The sequence below is a fragment of the Protopterus annectens genome, chromosome 6.part0, assembly GCF_019279795.1.
Source record: "Protopterus annectens isolate FY-2018-M chromosome 6.part0, PAN1.0, whole genome shotgun sequence".
In the NCBI taxonomy this organism is placed as follows: Eukaryota; Metazoa; Chordata; order Ceratodontiformes; family Protopteridae; genus Protopterus; species Protopterus annectens.
In genome coordinates this window covers 974,843,208-974,861,905 of record NC_056737.1, presented here as the reverse complement: position 1 = coordinate 974,861,905, position 18,698 = coordinate 974,843,208, and the positions used below count along the sequence as shown (strand labels likewise).

Genomic DNA, 18,698 nt, shown 5'->3' with positions numbered 1-18,698 from the left:
TAAACATTTCACATACAGTTTAAATCAGAAAGAGATGCTAACTTGTCTGCATATTTGTAATTCTTTTATCTAAATAACTTCAGAAATCATTCCCAATCTTTGCAGGATACAATAATCTCAAATTGCTTTAATACATAGTATATAATAGAGTCCATACTTTATATAACAGTGACATAGCTAAGATGGACAGCTTACAAAACAGAAAACAAAACTGGATAGCCTCTGACTTCTCAAAACTCTGTCATCTATGTCCTGAAACTATCATCCCATGACGGTACACTCATATCCCAAGATCAAACTACCAAACTGCTAGGTATCACCATAGATAATAACCTAAACTTTGATGCCCATATCAACAACATTCTGAAAACTACCAATAAAAAAATAGGCTCTCTTTATAGGATTAAATCCTTCCTCACTCCTGCAACTAAAATAACCATTGCCCACACACATCTTATCTCCACCCTTCTTTATGCCTCACCCATATTTACCAATCTGTCAAAAAATAACCTTAAAAAACTAGAAAACTCCTATAATAGCATAGCCAGATTTGCCACAGGTAATCCTTATAGAACTCATCACTGTATTAATTTAAAGCATCTTGGATGGCTTAAATTTCACCAGCATCTGAAATATAATCAACTGACCATCGTCCACAAAATACTTTATCAACCTGACAAAACACCCATCCTATCTAATCTTATCCACCCCTATGCTAACCTTAAGTCCCTAAGATCATCACAAAAATCTCTTGTATACATCAACAAATCAAATAATAGAGCTGGAGACTCTCTGTTTTCTATTTCCATTGGAAAAACCTGGAACCTACTTCCCTCTGAACTTACCACACTTCCCTCTACTACTCTGTTTAAAAATAAGCTTAAGCTCTTCCTGAAAACACACTGGATGTGCCCCTGTTCTAAACCGGACTGACCAACTTATCCATTATTACCTGAATCAATCAACCTTCTCATCTCTGAATCTACTTCTTCTTTCTAACTAATTTTGCCTCTATTCTCTAAATCTATTTCATATTAAATACTACTATGCTTCCTCTCCTTCACAGTCCTTGCTAGTACTGGATTCTTTAAAGTGACTCATATTACTTCTAGATTTATTACCTAACTGCTTCTCCATTTCATTTTCCTTATCTTCCTTTCCTACCTACATCAACACTATTGCTTTCTTCTCTTCTCTTCTCTTAACTAGTACTCCTTAGTAACATTTAAATGTAACTTCTTATTAACTATACTAAGTCTATTCAAATATGTGTAACCTTCGTTATGTACTTGTAAACTTGCAGCCTTCTCTGTTCAAGAAAATGTATATGCATTCTAAATATGTATTTTCTGTAGATGTGAACTTTGTTTGAATTGTGTGGAGCTTTTCTTCCCGGGCCTCTACTGAAAATGGACATATATCCAGCTAGACTAGCCCGGTCAACAAATGTAAAATAAAATAAAATAAAATAAAATAAATGAAGAGAAGTAACTATCAACAAAAACAAACTTAACCTAACCTGTATGGCTCCCTGATAGTCATTTGGCTGGGGTCCAACAATAATACTACAGGATTTACAGTACTATGGCCACTTTATATGACATATTTTAGTACCTAGACTGTTCACACATGATAGGAATAACCTCTAATAATGCTCCCATTAGGCACCTTTTCTGCTTGTGGCTTTTCAGCCAGAGTGATGGACAATACAGTTCTGCCTCATTAAAAGCAACACATTGTACCTTAAAATGGATAGTTTCAATAGCTGCAGGCATGAAGAGCTTTATCATGCTTTGGAAATATAAATAAACTGTTGATAAGAATTGAAAGCTGTTGCTGCACTATATTATTTTTACTGTCAGTAATAATCTTTAACAAAAATGAAGTCCATTATTTAACTTGTGGCAACTTTAACAAAAATTATATAAAATGTCAGTCTCATATTTTTTTCTCCTCTGCTATACCACAGAAATCAACAAGTCTGTGCTAAACTTTCCAAAGAATGGCACATTTTGTGAAGCATTTCATCAGCATTATTAAATGTACTATATCAGATCAAATTATATCCCCTCCCTGATATACAAAATAAATCTGAAATCATAAAGATGATTCACATGCATATATTTATCAATATTCCTGCACTGAATCATAAATGGATTCACAAATTAAATCTGACAGTGCTAAAAGCAAACAGCTGTGACATTGTTCATCTAAGTACCCTTCTTGCCCACATACACAAACACATACAAATTTCTCACTCTTAAAACACAGATAGGGTCCACAACAAAGTCCAAATTAAGTATGTTACAACATATAATTGTTTGCATGTGGGGAAAGAAGTGTTTTCTGTATCATTAAACCATGCTTTTAATGTTCTAGCTTAACCTTGAAACAAACTTCAATTAACGATAATTGTTGGGGTTCCCAGGGCTCATGACTCATTGCGTGGACCCATGAAGGAGCTATGTTATCATTAAGTGTTTTAAAAAGTAATTAAGCACATTTGTAACTGAAGTTCCAGTCTTCTGAAAAAAGCCAACAGGCACATTACTTTTATCAGGAAATCAAATACACTTGTTAGTCTTTGGAAATCTAGCTAAAAATAAATACATTTTTAGGATTTTTATTTCTTTCACTTAGTCAAAAATATATAATTATGCAAAGAATTAAGCTGGTTTCCAGCACCAGACTTACAATGGGTATCATCATAACTCTTTTGTATTATTTTTTTTTCAGTTTTTCAATGTACAAATATTTTAAATACAAATAGAAGTATGATCCATCGGACTTTATTTTATTACTCCGTTTTGCTGTTAAATTATTCCCCTTTGAATTCAATACATCTGGTGACTACAGAAATACATGTGAAGTTAAAAAGGCAGGCTGGCAAGTGTAAACAGAGGTTTATGTAATGGTGGACAACGTATCCAGCAACTGTGTCCCAAACTATTTCCAGCAAACAGAATGTTTTACACTTCATGGCTGTGAACAGTGTCTCTCAGCAAGCACAGTGTCAATCAATTTGCTTTACATGGTAAATCAAAGAATTTAAGGTAGGAAAAACATCTAATGCACATGAAACATAACTCAAAAAGTCTTTTGACTGGTACAATTGGTTTCAGTTGTAAGAAGCAATGTGTGATGGGTAATACTTAAAACATGAACATAGGTCAGATGGCACCATCTGGGACTGCCCCAGGACTGCAGTACAAAATGTTATTAGATGAAAACTAACACAAACTGTGGGAACAGTCTGGCTAGCAAAATCCACAAAACAAATAAATATCCCTTGATCTGGAATTTATCAAAGAAAAAATCCAGAGTGGAACAAAACATGTTCAAGTTACTTGAAAGAAAGTGAACAATTTACAGATATGTTAGAATGTGTCCTTTAAATTTCAGCGTATTACGGTGAACAAAGCATGCAAAACCATAAAATCAGCAGTTCAAAGATTTAAACCTTTGGATGAGCTCTTTCAATTTGGGTTAAAAGTAAAAATCTTTTACAATTATGTCAACACCAAAAAAAAGGTTTTGATCACCACTGGGTGTATTTTCTAAGGGATTGCCTAGTGGCTTAAGGACTATATACACATTTTTGTAAGGAGTCTGTACAATGTATACACTGCAAACATTATCTGGTATCCCCAATACCCTCAAATAATTATTTTACAGACTTAATCACACTTATAACAAAGGGCATGGCAATGAAATCTCTGTAAAGGTAAAAGTAGAAGTAGTGAACGGCAACAGGCCATTTCACTTGCCTTTATATACCATATCAGGTCATTCCCTTAACACTCCATTAAAAGTGCTGTTTAATTAGATCTTATGTACTAAACATGTTCCCTCTCCATGGTGGAAGGTATAGTGATCCTAATACCTAACAGTGGTAACAGACAATTCATTTCCAACTATCAACCTAGTAGCATGATTCACTGTTTTGGGGAAATGACTAAAGCACAGTATGTGTAGTCTATTGTGGCAAATTAACATCAACAACCCTACCTTTTAGTATACCAGTTTATAAGAAGCAGATCTTGTTTTAGCAACCTGTCCAAATTTTATGAACCAATACATCGGTCAGCTATTTTAAGAATATACACTAGGTTTTATTTGTGGACTTTAAGAAAACTTCTGATAAAATTATCGATTGTGTCATTATTCATTGCAGTTCTAAAGGAAATCTGCTGTTATATACTATTTAATAGACTTTACACTGGCCATAGAATCACATCCAATTAGTATATATTAAGGGGGTTTACTCCAAATGCATTCCTGTCAGTCAGGGTCAGTGTTCAGCTTAGTGTTAGTTAACATTTAGTGCAGTTTCCTCATTTGTCTTGGTTTATTCTACTGTTTGGTATTTTAAAATTGATGAATACAAACTGGGTATGTTAACATCTAACCAGGATATGTTCAAAATACAAACCTCCATATTAGCAAACTGGTGCCACTCTGTAATGATCTTCTTAAATACATTCAAACACATACTTATGAGTTCAGGCATGGACTACTTCCTGGGCATACTGTTGGTACTCTGGTGTGCTTATCCTAATGACAAAGGAGTGTCAAATAAATGCTTCACAGTCAGAGTAAAGGAAGAAAGAAATGCCACAGGTGGCAGGTAAAGTCAAGTCTCACAAAGTATTATTCTGATTTCAACAGCAGCTATGCAAAGCTTGCTTTAAACAGATCGAGCATTCATTTTCATGAATAAAAATGCAATAATATTTTATTAATCAAACAACTACACATTGTAGTGATATAAAACTGTGTTGTGAAAAACACATTTATGCCTTATTGGGAGATAAATATATTCTACAAATTTCTACTACCTACACTGGGTGCTAATGAAGACAGTGAGACATAGGCTGCCACTAACACCATTACTGTTTATGATGCATACACAGATTCAGAAAAAATGAGCAATTCAGTTAGCAATTTAATCTAAATGACCATTGTTGAAGTAATCTGGAGGACTTGGTAAGCACTCAGCGAAACAGCAGGTCTGTCCTTCTCTGCATTTTCTGTTACATAACCATCCAGGGAAGCTAAAGCAAATGAAAACACCACATACCAGTCCAAGTTATAAAAACAAATTTATAAAAAACTGACAGGTTTCCCTTTAACCACAGGCAGAAATGAAATAAAAGGACTTTCTTTACTCACTGTGGCCTAAAATAATGTCTCATTTTTTTTCTGTTTCATAAGTATGCAAACCAGACATCTGTATTTTTGAAATAAGTAAATACCATAGAGTCAAGGGAAGAAATAACATGCTTAGGGCCATGCATACTACAGCCAACTCACCCAGGTTAAGCAGATAAGCACACCTGCAGTGACATTCTGAACAGCCTGGTAACAAGCCCTGAGGGAGGCACTAAATTATGCCCCATTTACATGCAAATTAATTTTGTAAACACGCATGCCCAAGTCTATGTAATAAACAGAAAATAATGTAGCCAATGAGAGGTGGCATTTCTGAATCAGTAATTTAGTTAAGGACAGACCTCTTCCAAGCTGCCTCAGAATTTACTTACTTATCTGTGTCTGCAGGCATATATATTTGCATATTGCATTTCTCTGTGATCTGGATATGAGGGATACATTAATTTGTATGTTTTATGCCCTTTTTCTCTTCCTTAATTTACTATTCAATAAAATATATTCTATACATTATTTTTCAATTAAGGCACTGTCCTACATGTAGTTTTCGCACAAAATATCTGCATTGTTTTGAAAAAATCTATTTCAGTCTGTGTAGAAGCATTTAAAATGCACGATATCCATAAGTGTCTTGCAATATAACTCAGTCCTATAAAACAGTATCTGCCTGAGTCAAGCTTGTGCTTGAAAAACTACATAAAGCTTTTTTACAGCAAAACAAATCCAGACATTCTAAAAAATCTTACTTAGAAAGGCACAACTGATATTGACGATGTGAAATTTGAAATGAGGCAGTGTTCCATCTAAGTACACGGCAAGTTTAATTTCTGATGAAATAATTAAGTTGCCACACTCAGTAGCTGAATTAAGACAATGAATATTCTGTTTAGTTTTTCCAGTTCTGATACACAAATTCTCCTTTTCATGGACAGATGACTATACATCAGATAGGAGACTATCCTGGGCTCAGACGCACGTCATGGCTGGTGGTAAGCAGCTGTTATTGCTGTCTTGATTCATAGGTAATGAAGAAATTAATCTGACTGTTAACCCTTCTTATCATCAATAGGTTCATAGGTAAGTACAAGGCTAGCTGCCCTTGGGGACCATTTTAAACCTATCCAATTTCCCTTTAAAGGGCAAGAATCAAACCCTGCACCTTGTGCATGTGAGGTAAACACCTTAACCATTATGCAAACATATAACATTTGAGTGGCATATGCATATTATGCATTAAAAATAAAAACAGTTAAATAAAATTTAAAGAAAAAAGAACTAAAATGCATTTACGTGATCCTTTCAAAAACAGACATGAAAAGGGCATGATCATGTAACAGGGTACATGACACACTGTTAATGGTTTCATATTAGATATACACAATATTGAATTAATACATCAAGTACCAAAGTACCAGGATTAGAGCAAAACAAACCTGTAAGTAAACAAATAGCACTTAATATTGGAAGAATAACTTTCTACATGTTCTGCTCGGAAGCGATATATATATCGTGTGGTAGAATATTTATCAGAAAATGGCAACATTTAACTTCATCTCCTGTAGGTAAACAACTTACAGCTACAAACAGCTAAAATCTACTTGCATTACAATTACAAAGCATCTTAATACATCATAAAGAGAAGTGCTGGATAATATTAAACAAGCAACTTAATACACAGAAACAAACAGAATTTACATTTTAACTGTAGCAGCTGCTAGAGACAGAAGCACATACCTCACAACAGTTTGTACAAAGCAGTGGGCACTACTTAAAACTGAGTCTAAATATTCAACATTAATCTGAATAAAATAAAAATTAAAAAAAATATTTCTATATGCGGGCTATACTTTCTGCAACCCCTGATGTGATAGTCGCACCTCTCCAAAAAACTCTAACTTATATCTTCTCCAGGGAGCTGTGCAGTTGGCCAACACTCGTTTGTGTGACACAACTAAACTGCTGTATGTATTGAGCTACAGGATGCTTGTTTGAATGCTTGCTTGGGTTATTCTAGAAAGTAAACAAAGGTAAGTGCTGCGTCTGGGAGTTTGTGTATGAGTGTGTGTGTTTTATTGTAAAGGTTAGGTTAGGGGATAGCTTTAGTGTGCGTATGATTGTGAGTGCTTAGGGTTAGGGCTAGGTTAAGGGACAGATGTAATGTGTGGTTGTGTGTGTGTGTGTGTGTGGTTTTGTGTGTGTGTGTGTGTGTGTGTGTGTGTGTGTGTGTGTGTGTGTGTTCGAGCTGTGTTGTGTAGTAGTAGTCTTATGGGAGGAGCTTTTTGCAGTTAAGCTGCACATTAGGGTTATGGGCAGGGTCAGGATAGGGTTACCAAGTATTACTAAGGTGGAACAGTTGAAGCACTAAAATGCATGGCTGAAAAAATATAAAGATTTAAGTAGTAACTTGTGCTGGTCAATAGCTTTGATATTTCTATTTGGCTGCCTAGTCTAAAACAAATTTTTCTATGAAAGTGCAGGTTCCTTTTGGTATTCTGGATGTTGCAGACGAGTCAAGTCGCCTGCTGACACGTACTTTATCTTAGTTTTTGCCACCATGGACTGCAAACACTCCCAGGATAATCCCTGAGCACCCTTCATTGGGACTATGAAATTATTCCCATTATTTGTACAAAGTGTTTTACTACACACTGATCAGTTCAATGAGATAAACTCCATAAAAGCCAGTCTTTTGTGTAAGAGATGCGTGTTTCCAAAAGACATTTTCCACTTGTAATGATCCAAAATGAGATGAACAAAACTGGAATGCATGTTTAATATGGCAGCTTGATAAAGATGCTGTCAGCCATACATAGCCTTCTTTTCTGGCTATAGTCAAAAACTACACAGTCTCACTGGCTCACTCACCTCCTAAAAAAGGATGCTGGCTCACTCATCTACTAGCAATCAGAAACTAATTTTTTGTGTCTACAGCCAGAAGCTATCACACTTAATCTTACCATACCAGTAGAAGTTGTGAAAATACAGCCCCGCCCTTCCTGGCAAACTTCGCTCAGTGAATGTGGCCTCTTACGAGCAGCATTAGTACAAAATCTGACATCTTGTCTCCCTTTTTCACTGGGATATTCACAACTAATACAGAAGACATACATTCTGTATAGCTCACTAGGGTGCGGACCTCTATCATCCGCTACAACCATATGGACTCAATCTGTCCTGGTCAGCTACAACATAAGCCTCTTAAGTCTGCAGTGATATACGAGGATGTCATTACAAGCTGTCATACCACAGAAACTACTTTTAGAAGTGTCTAAAAACAAATCGTTTCCCATACAATGTCCTTCTGACCTCGGTGTAACGTGCATTACTGAAATGCTCAGATCACTGAAGAAGGGTTTAGTAACAATCACTGTAGCATACCCCCGAGTTAATAATCGCGATGTGCAAAGCACATCATTGTTCAGAACAAAAATCTTTCCTTTGCAAATTCTTCACTTTCTGTCAAGGAAGCCTTCAGATTTGAAAAGTGTAGCAATACAATGTCTCAGGAACTCTGTGAAAACAAGATGCATCTATTTACTCAGACTCGACAGTCAGCATTCCATAAAATAGATGGTGCCCAGTCACTTTATCCAGGCTGCTGCAAGACTTAATTCAGTAAGAAAGCAGGGGTATCTTTGAGCACGTGGTTATATATTTACTGTACATATTTACAGAGAACATAATTTAGTGTGGGGAAACTTATAAAATCCTTCATTTAGTTGCACTGCAAGTGCACAACACTTGAGTATCATACGAGGCATTAGCACTGTAGTCTGTAATAAAAATAATAAAGTGATGTAACTCCCTTGAGCTGCCCAGGAAGGTTTGGAAATGCAAATGAACTTCAGTCTTCTCTTCATCATACCAACAAAGGCATGATAAGCAACTTACGTAGGAGGTGGGCCATCATGTCGTAACATCAGCTTGAAGGAACGGGCAAAGTTGTTGCTAAGAGTGCAGCTTTGGCCCTTCTCTGCCAATGGAAGCAGAAATGCCAGAAGTAGTAACAGCAGCATCAGCAACTGGAGTGGTAAAGCAGCTCGGCAGACCCGATATAAGAAGGAACACATTCTGCCAGAATGTTTCTGTAACAGAAAGGAAAGTAAAGAAAATGACTGACCTGTACATAATAATGCAAATCATTATCACTGCAAACCTGTAGATATAATATAAGGTTAAAGACCTCCTGCACTACTGTTTGAATCTGAATGAATTTTCTGAACCAGCACCAGGCATTTTGATCTTACTCTATTTGCTGTTTCGTATATATATATATATATATATATATATATATATATATATATATGAAATCCCTGTAGCTCCTTTAACAACTATGTACTACAGTTATGATGTCTTCTCTCTCATTCCTTATAGAACACGATCTATTCTGTGTTTATTTTTTATTTATTTATTGTTTACGAACGCACAGCAAAAAGTAAGGAAAGTGCAATCATAGTAACCACATAAAATGTAATGGGTCAGTGATGAGACTAGAAACACTATTACTACATATCCACTTACCACAAATGCATTATGCTGAAATCCAGTTACACTTATCCTGACAAAAAGTTTTTTTTTTCCAGTGGTAAAAGCTCTCTTGCATATCCCCTGTGTCAGAGACACCCCCACACCCCTCTTAACTCGTATATGTATGCTCGTATGCCACTCTCTCTCCATTTCCTCCACATAAAATAGCTACTTGGAAAGGTGAGCAATTTTTTTTTTTTTGCAGTGGGAGAGTGTAATATCAGGACAGCAGACATGCATGACTCATGCACATTTCCATATTCTCCTCACATATTTTAACATATTTGCAGGGGACACAGATTTGCTTGTTGCCTGTCATGCAGTAAATGGGAAATTTATCTGCTGCTCTAGCAAGTCACCTTAAAGTTATCACAGTTCTCTGATGTGTTTTTATTTTTTACTTTCAGCATGAGCTCAGCATGACGCAAATCATGTAGCATTCCAAATGTACTGCCCTGTCTATTAAATATCTTCAGGCCAATGCCAGGCTAGATCCCCTTAAGGCAAACTTCCTCCTGACTGAAGGTCCATGTGATAGATTTGCTTCACATGTGCTTCCTCTGCATTGTGCTGCTGTTGTGCTTGAGATGCGTGAGTGAAATGAGGATGGGAGTGCCTCAGTGGACGGGCATTTTGGCCACTCACCAAACAGGTAACCCATCTGCATTTCCTGAACTGTAGCAGCCACATGTGGAGCAGGTGGTAGAGGCTGAGATGGAAGTAGCAATCACTGGGATATGTAACCCATACCACTCCATCCTGATGCATTGTCTGAAGATTGTCTCTGTAATGTTCCTCTGGATTGTGATGGGATATGACATGTCATGTGCTGCTTCCACACTCCCTTTCTCTCCATCCAGGTGTGCTTTCTTCCTGTTATGTCTCTTTCCATAGCCTGTGCACTCTCCAGCCTTTCTAGTTACCTTTTACTTACCCCCAATTTGTCTTTGTCTTTCCCAAAGCTCACCATGCTAATTTGTGCACTTCCAACTATGTTTGTTTTCCCCATAAACTCTCCTATCCCCATTTCTTAACCTACTTCCAGTTTCACCCTTCCTCTCTACCCTTCTTAAAAACAACAAAAATAAATGGGGCTCTGAGCTCTGTAACAACAAGAAAGCTACCCTTCTCCCCATCCTGCACACTAGTAAATGTTGGCCCTTTTTTGTGGCCTTGTGCTTGCTTTGCCCTTTTCCCCTACTTTCTCTACATCTCCTTCCTTCCCTTTTACAAATCTAAAGCTGTCCACAAATTTTGACATGAGAGTAGTGCAGCTACAAATACATGGTTACTTAGCTGTCTGCAGTATGTGGTGCTTCCTACTGTGGGACGCCCTGCTGCAGGACACAGTAACATGCACAGATTAGCTGCTATAAGCACTACTTTATATTGAAATATATTTCTCTAACTTCACAGTTGCTGTTCTTATGCAATTGTACAATGTAATGCAAAGCCATTCAGTGCTTTGTGTCTTGTAGTTCTGTGCATGCATTTCACTGCAGAGCTCTGTATATTTGCAGTTTTGCTACATGGCTAGGTTTATATTCAGCTTTATGCATAACTGACTTGCATATCTTAAAGCACAGCTAGCTGCCCCTCAGCATTACATGCTTTCACTGGGATATTTGGTGTCCTATTCAGTGTCTCTATGTGTCACTGAGAAGTGCCACTTTGCTGAACAAGGCTTGCACAGAAATGCAATGCACGTGTATGGATATTAAGCATAATGTAGAGGTGTTGTGGGATGCATAAAGAAAATTTTTTTTATCTTTTTTTACCTCATTGAATCTCAGCAATAATGAAGGGGCACTGCTGGGAGCATAAACAAAATAATTTTTTTGGGGGGATTTTCAATCAGTTGTTCTTAAGCTTTTCATAATTACATATGAGAAGAGCTTTAAACTGAAAATGACTAAGTTTTATTTCTCTGAACCAGCTGACAACAGAGTTCACATGTCCCAGTACTGTTTCTTTCCTGTCACCATTAAACATTTAGCAAATCGCATTTTGGCAGGTCACTTCCAGCTGTATCAGGTCGTTGAGCATATCTGAGACTCTCGTGGAAAACGGTGGAGATGAACTGGGTGCTGATGAGTCTGGGTAAAGTAGCATGGATTAGTAGTGGTCAGGTGGGTGACCATCATCTAGTTATCCAGGTATGTTCATGGTTCTCTGCAGGGTCATAGACTGCATTAATGATTGCATGTTATACATTTCCTGCACACACCTACATCCAATGACTGGCACTTCTCCAACCCTCTTGTACAGGTTAACTATAGTGACAGTTTTTGTCTTTATTTGGTGCTATTCTCATGCCCTCTTCCTCAGTCAGGGAAGAAGGGATTTCCTTATGACCCTCACATCTCCCAGTCTGCTCTCTGATGCAGCACTCACATTAAACAGGCCTGCAGACACCAGAAATTTATTTTCACTCCTTGTCTATTAAACACGCAGGATAAAAATGTCCCAAGTGCAAACAGGAAATGGTGCTGTCACACTGGATACCTATTTTTTTTCAGTCCATTATACAAATATCTAAAAGCAAAATGATTAGTTATATGAACTACAGAAATCTGGCTGAAGTTAAAGAATGTACCTTACTGTCATATCCGCAAAGAGAGCTCAAGACATCTAGATATTTTATAAATTTTCTTATCACTTTCTACATAGCAGTAGGAGCTAAAGGATTTCTCTAGAGATACATACATTTAGGAAACTGTGAAAGAAGAAATTGTCTCCATTCAGCAATTAAGTGGCAGAGGCAGCAAACTGGTCAGAAACTTTGGGAAACACGTAAAAATATCTGTCCACAGTGGTGGTTATTGATATACATAAATTACTTCTTGGCTATTGCTTTGAACACCGTCGTTCAAGGCACATTCAGCTAAACTGCAAGGGTACACATATCATAAGGTTTATGCAATATAAAATAACCAACCAAATCACGAGATTTAACAGAAGAATTCTGTTATTTGCAAGCACATATTTTGCAAGCATCCAACTTTTTGTGATAATAAAAATGGCATACTATGAATTGTCCGTCTTAGTTCAATGAATGCAAAAAACTTCAGCACAGTGCAATTATTTTTTTTTTCATTTATTAAATGATTAAACTGACTACTTCCTTTCAAAGATAATCAGGACAACAGTCTGGTTAGTGACTTACAGTCACACAATATGCTAGTAAAGTCTGAGAGAATCAGACTCACAAGGATAAAGCTTGTTAGCAGGAAGAGTATTAACTCACTGCCCAGCCTTGTCATATGTTTATTGCTACTGTTTTATATCAGCTTCATTTGGCTAGGGCATAATTTTTTTTATCCACTTTGCTAGTCTTTGCACAGTTTGTGTTAACAAAACATGTGCACATGATGGTAACCATTTGAAATGTTAGGACTCGCTAGAGCAAGTCCCAAAATACAGAGACAGAATGGCTGAAAGATCAGACTTACATATACTAAGTCTGAGATGCCATTTCTTAGAATATCCCCTTTTCTCTGAGGTATGGTGATCTTAGAGTTGGTATATATAAGTTTGGGGTCGTGGTGGGGTGTCGGCAATCGGCATTTCGCGAGCTGACATGCCACATGTGACAGACAAGGAGGTGCTCTGACTATGTTTTATAAGATATGAAGTGTGTATTCACATAAGGGGTAGTATCCAAAAGCATAATCTGCAATGCATCTGGCTGACACTTGGGAAAAATCACAGACCTGAGCCCTACTTTATTCTCAAAACAAACGCATCTTAAATCTGAGCTTTGACAAGTCTCAAAGCATGCACACCTGCAGAGCATCTCTGGATGGGGTTAGTACACCTGAAAGATCCCAGGTACTTTGTATGTATACAAATGAATACAGACAGCAGAAAAACATCCTGTTACCTGTGATCCACTGAGATGAGAATGGAACATGATGAGGGATTTTGTGAAGCAGTAAACTGCATAACAGCAAGAGTGTAACAAGTGACCCAGAAAGCAGAACCAAAAAACTGATCACTATGGAAACCTGACACTGTGCCCAAACTGACATGTCTGAGCAATATCATCAGCCTTCCAAGGTGCCAGAAAATCACGACTATGAAAAAGCTTTACTGTAAAAGCAGAGCCTATATTAAATCATCAAAGTTTTAATTCCGTGAATGCCTATTCATCGAGAAAAAAACAGAGAATGTTTGTTTCAGCGAATGTAAACACCAGCGAATTTCAAATCATCAAATTTCAATAGTTGGCCAACATCGCAAACATGAGAATAACCCAGTAATAGAAAAAAATAACAGAAAGCAACACCCTATATAAACACCGTTCATACCAGGAGATTCAATAAACACTGTGTAGGCTTAGCACAAAGCCTACACAGAGTTTGTGTGTTTGCGCTGTGAGCAGCAGTGATAAATGCATATGCACTCTGAGTTTAAAAGTAAGCAAGTGTGATTTCATGGCCTGTTGCTTGGCATGAAACTGTGCATATCAACAAGGACAGCATCAGTCATGTAAACCTGTTTACCTATGGGCAAACCTAGGTTTGTGGGACAACATGGAATGATTATCAGGGTTATTAATAAAGCAATGCATACAGTTCCAAGATATAACATGAAAGTGCATACAGTGCAGAGAATTGTGGAAACCTGTTTCAGGCACGCTGAATAAAACCTGTGTAAATGATTTAAAGAGACCAGTTGCCATAGTGGATAAGGTCTTCACCTCCCATGAAGAAGGTACAGGGTTCGATCCTGACCTCCAACCAATGCCTGTTTGGAGTTTGCACGTTCTCCCTGTGTCTCCATGGGGTTTCTCCCATGTCCAAAAAACATGCTGAGTGTTTCCATCTCTAACTCACCAATGAATGGAGCAGCACAGACCCTACATGGTATCCTACTGGGGGAAGAGCTGTACTGACCAACTGCTTTGGGCATCTACTGTGGTGCGCAGTATCCTCAAGATAGGAAAACATGGATCACACACTGTGAGCAGTGGCAGGGCTAGCCACTCAACGGTGTAAAATATAGCTCTAGGTGATTCAGTCATGTTGACTAATGTCGCCAAAATGGGGATAGGTAGTTACTGGGGATAAGTGGACCTGGCCTACTCTGACCTATGCCAGGGACCCTTGCTAATGGTGTGTTAGGGGTATATGTGCCCCTATTGGTCAGTGTATGCCCGCAATAAAGCCTAGCAGCCCTGTTTCGAGTAGCCCACTGGGGGTGAAAGCTGAACATAAAACTAACCAACCTGCCAAACATGAACTGAGAATCACTACACTTAATGTAGGTTCACTCATAGGAGCTTTGATGGATGACATGATGATACAGAGGAGGATGGACATCCTGTGTATCCAAGAGATGAGATGGAAAGCAGTGTGGCTTAGGATCCAGACTCTACTATTCAGGAGGGGGAAAAGGCTAGAAATAGTGTAGGAATTGAGGCTTCAGAAGACAGTGAGGAACATAATCAGAATTAATGACAGACTCATGGCCATCAGACTCCATTGTAATGATAGGGCAGTATTCATAATCTCAGTCTATGCTCGGGTTGTGATAGTGAGGAAAAGAGTGCCAGTTGCAGGACCTAGATAAAAGCAGAACAACATGAATTGGTGTTGATAATGGGTGACTTGAATGCACATATCGGGACAGATAGACCAAGATATGAGGACTTCCTGGGTCCACATGCATGGGCCAACAGAAATAAAGAAGGTGGAGCAAAAGAAATAAAGAAGGAGAAGCCATTCTAGACTTTTGTCTGGCAAATGCAGTCAACACATGGTTCAGAAAGTGAGAGAGTCAGAAAATCACATACAAGAATAGCCAACATGCAACTCAGGTAGACTTCCTCAAAAGGCACTGGGGTAGAATCCATAATTGCAAAGTCATCCTGAGTGAAACAGTCAGCTCACAGTTTAAACCACTAGTTGCCACTGCAAACAGTGGTCAGAGAAGGCTCTAAGGCTGGAAGTTGACTGGAGAGAAAGTACAACAGTTCAAGGAATTATTTAGGGCTCTATCACCCCAAGAAGAGGAGGAAATAGGGGGAGTTGAAGAAGAATGGCAGTGCCTAAAAACAGCATGTGTTAGGACTACAGAAAAGATATGTGGCTGAGCCAGGTATGGAAATAAGGTACATAAGGAAAGCTGCTGGTGGAATGCAGAAGTCCAGGAAGTCATCAAAAGAAAGAAGGAGTGCAGGAAGAAGTGGGAGATAGAAAAGACTGACCAGGCTAGGAAGGACTACTGGTTGGCTAACAAAGAAGCTAAGAAAGAAGTTGCAATAGCAAAGAATAGGGCATCAGAGGCACTCTACCAACTTCTTGAAAGTGACTCAGTAAGGGGCAGAAATAAACTATATCAGGTTGCAAGGCAAAGGCAGAAAGATAAAGAAGATAGTCAGACACCATTCATAAGGGACGCCAGCAACAACCTGCTCATGTCCACAGGACATCGAAGGCAGATGGAATGAGTATTTCCAGCAGCTTCTGAATAAAGAAAACCCACAGAAGCTGTACTGATCCATACACAGCCTACAATGAGGAAGAGGAGCCCACCCTAAAAGAAGTAAGAACAGCACTTAGGAAAATGAAGTCAGGGAAAGCAGCAGGCTCAGATGAGGTCACAGCAGATGATAAAGATGCTGGGGGAGATAGGGGAGAAATGGTGCCTGAGGGTACTCATAGCAGTGTGGAGAGAAAGGTGTATCACAGATGACTGGAGAATGAGCATACTCGTGCCAGTGTACAAGAACAAAGGGGACATCCACAACTGTGGTAAGTACAGAGGCATCAAACTCCTATCACACTGCATGAAAGTTCTGAAGAGGGTGATTGATAAATGGGGTCTGTATTAGATCACCGAACGCTTAGGTAAGCGAACGGTGATTAATTGACCCCATGTAAGTGAAAGCTTACAAAACCGAACTGTCAGAACAGCGATTTTTTTTCCAAGGGGGAAAAAAATCGCTGTTCCAACAACAACAAAAAGAAAAAAGTAAGCACATTAAAACATGAGATTAAGTGGGGGGGGGCTACACCCCCCCCAACACGGGGGGCTGTGCCCCCCACACTCCCCTACTTAAATATAACAACTCCGAGACCACACTATAGTGCTGAAAATGGCAAAGTACCGAAGCGGCCAAGCAAATTCTTTCCCAGGGAAAGAATTCTCTTACACGCCGTTTCGATATTTTGCAGTTTCGGGTTTTGTCAGTTCGACCAAGACGCATTTGAAAATATGCGTCTTCAGTCTGCTGATAGGAATCCGATAAATGGATGTGCAGAGTAGCAGAGTAGTAGAATTTAAGATGGGAGAAGTTCAGATTCATATCAGGATGCAGCACAATTCACCCGATGTTTGCAGTCAGACATACTTGAGAAGAAGCTAGAGATGAGGAGAGAGTCCAACTGGGCAATCCTAGACTTGGAGAAAGCATATGACAAGGTCCCAAGAAAGCTGATCTGGGCAGTACTGCATTGGTTTGAAGTCCCAGAAACATTTCTAGAATTAGTGCAGGCTATGTACAAGATGAGGTCACAGCAGATGATAAAGATGCTGGGGGAGATAGGGGAGAAATGGTGCCTGAGGGTACTCATAGCAGTGTGGAGAGAAAGGTGTAGCACAGATGACTGGAGAATGAGCATACTCGTGCCAGTGTACAAGAACAAAGGGGACATCCACAACTGTGGTAAGTACAGAGGCATCAAACTCCTATCACACTGCATGAAAGTTCTGAAGAGGGTGATTGATAAATGGGGTCTGTATTAGATCACCGAACGCTTAGGTAAGCGAACGGTGATTAATTGACCCCATGTAAGTGAAAGCTTACAAAACCGAACTGTCAGAACAGCAATTTTTTTTCCAAGGGGGAAAAAAATCGCTGTTCCAACAACAACAAAAAGAAAAAAGTAAGCACATTAAAACATGAGATTACGTGGGGGGGGGCTACACCCCCCCCCCCAACATGGGGGTGTGTGCCCCCCACACTCCCCTACTTAAATATAACAACTCTGAGACCACACTATAGTGCTGAAAATGGCAAAGTACCGAAGCGGCCAAGCAAATTCTTTCCCAGGGAAAGAATTCTCTTACATGCCGTTTCGATATTTTGCAGTTTCGGGTTTTGTCAGTTCGACCAAGACGCATTTGAAAATATGCGTCTTCAGTCTGCTGATAGGAATCCGATAAATGGATGTGCAGAGTAGCAGAGTAGTAGAATTTAAGATGGGAGAAGTTCAGATTCATATCAGGATGCAGCACAATTCACCCGATGTTTGCAGTCAGACATACTTGAGAAGAAGCTAGAGATGAGGAGAGAGTCCAACTGGGCAATCCTAGACTTGGAGAAAGCATATGACAAGGTCCCAAGAAAGCTGATCTGGGCAGTACTGCATTGGTTTGAAGTCCCAGAAACATTGCTAGAATTAGTGCAGGCTATGTACAAGGACCCAATCACTCAAGTACGAACAATGTTCGGCCTCACACAGGGGTTCCCAGTGGGAGTGGGTGTACACCAGGGTTCAGCTCTGAGCCCACTGCTGTTCATACTGGTGATGGACTACATTAGCAAACAGGTTGGAGGGGACAGATCAACACAGTTACTGTATGCAGACATTGTGGCATTACAGGCAGACTCTGAGCCAGAACTTCAGCAAAGGATCGGAGAATGGAATGCAAAACTGAAGGCACATGGATGAAACTAAGCACAGACAAGACTGGTAATGGCAGCAAACTGGGGAAATCAGAATAAGCTGATAACAGAGATAGAAGGGAAGATAGTGGAACAGGTAAACAGCTTCAAGTTCTGGGAGGGGTGGTTGAGGAAAAGGGAGGTATGCATGAAGAGGTTAAAGCTAGAATCAGTGGGGCTGCAGCCAACTGGCATAGAGTGGAAGGTGTAGTCTATGACAGAAGAATGACATAGAAGCTGAAAATTAAATTGTAAAAGACAGTGGTATGACCGGTACTGCTGTATGGTATGTAAGCCTGGGCAGTAAAGGCAGAACAGTTGAAGAAGC

At 38.9% G+C, this 18,698-nt stretch overlaps 1 protein-coding gene across 6 annotated transcripts in view; it reads right to left on the bottom strand.

Moving 5' to 3' along the window:
* SYNE3 (spectrin repeat containing nuclear envelope family member 3) overlaps positions 1 to 18,698 on the bottom strand; it is a 1,238,698-nt gene that overhangs the window by 68,648 nt on the left and 1,151,352 nt on the right. For 5 of the 6 annotated variants that reach the window (XM_044074612.1, XM_044074615.1, XM_044074616.1 and 2 more), the window contains one exon: positions 9,061 to 9,254. In XM_044074612.1, coding sequence (XP_043930547.1) covers positions 9,061 to 9,254 — 194 coding nt within the window. Of the gene's footprint in view, positions 1 to 485; positions 9,255 to 18,698 lie in introns of those variants that run through there. The other variant, XM_044074613.1, reaches the window with a different exon arrangement.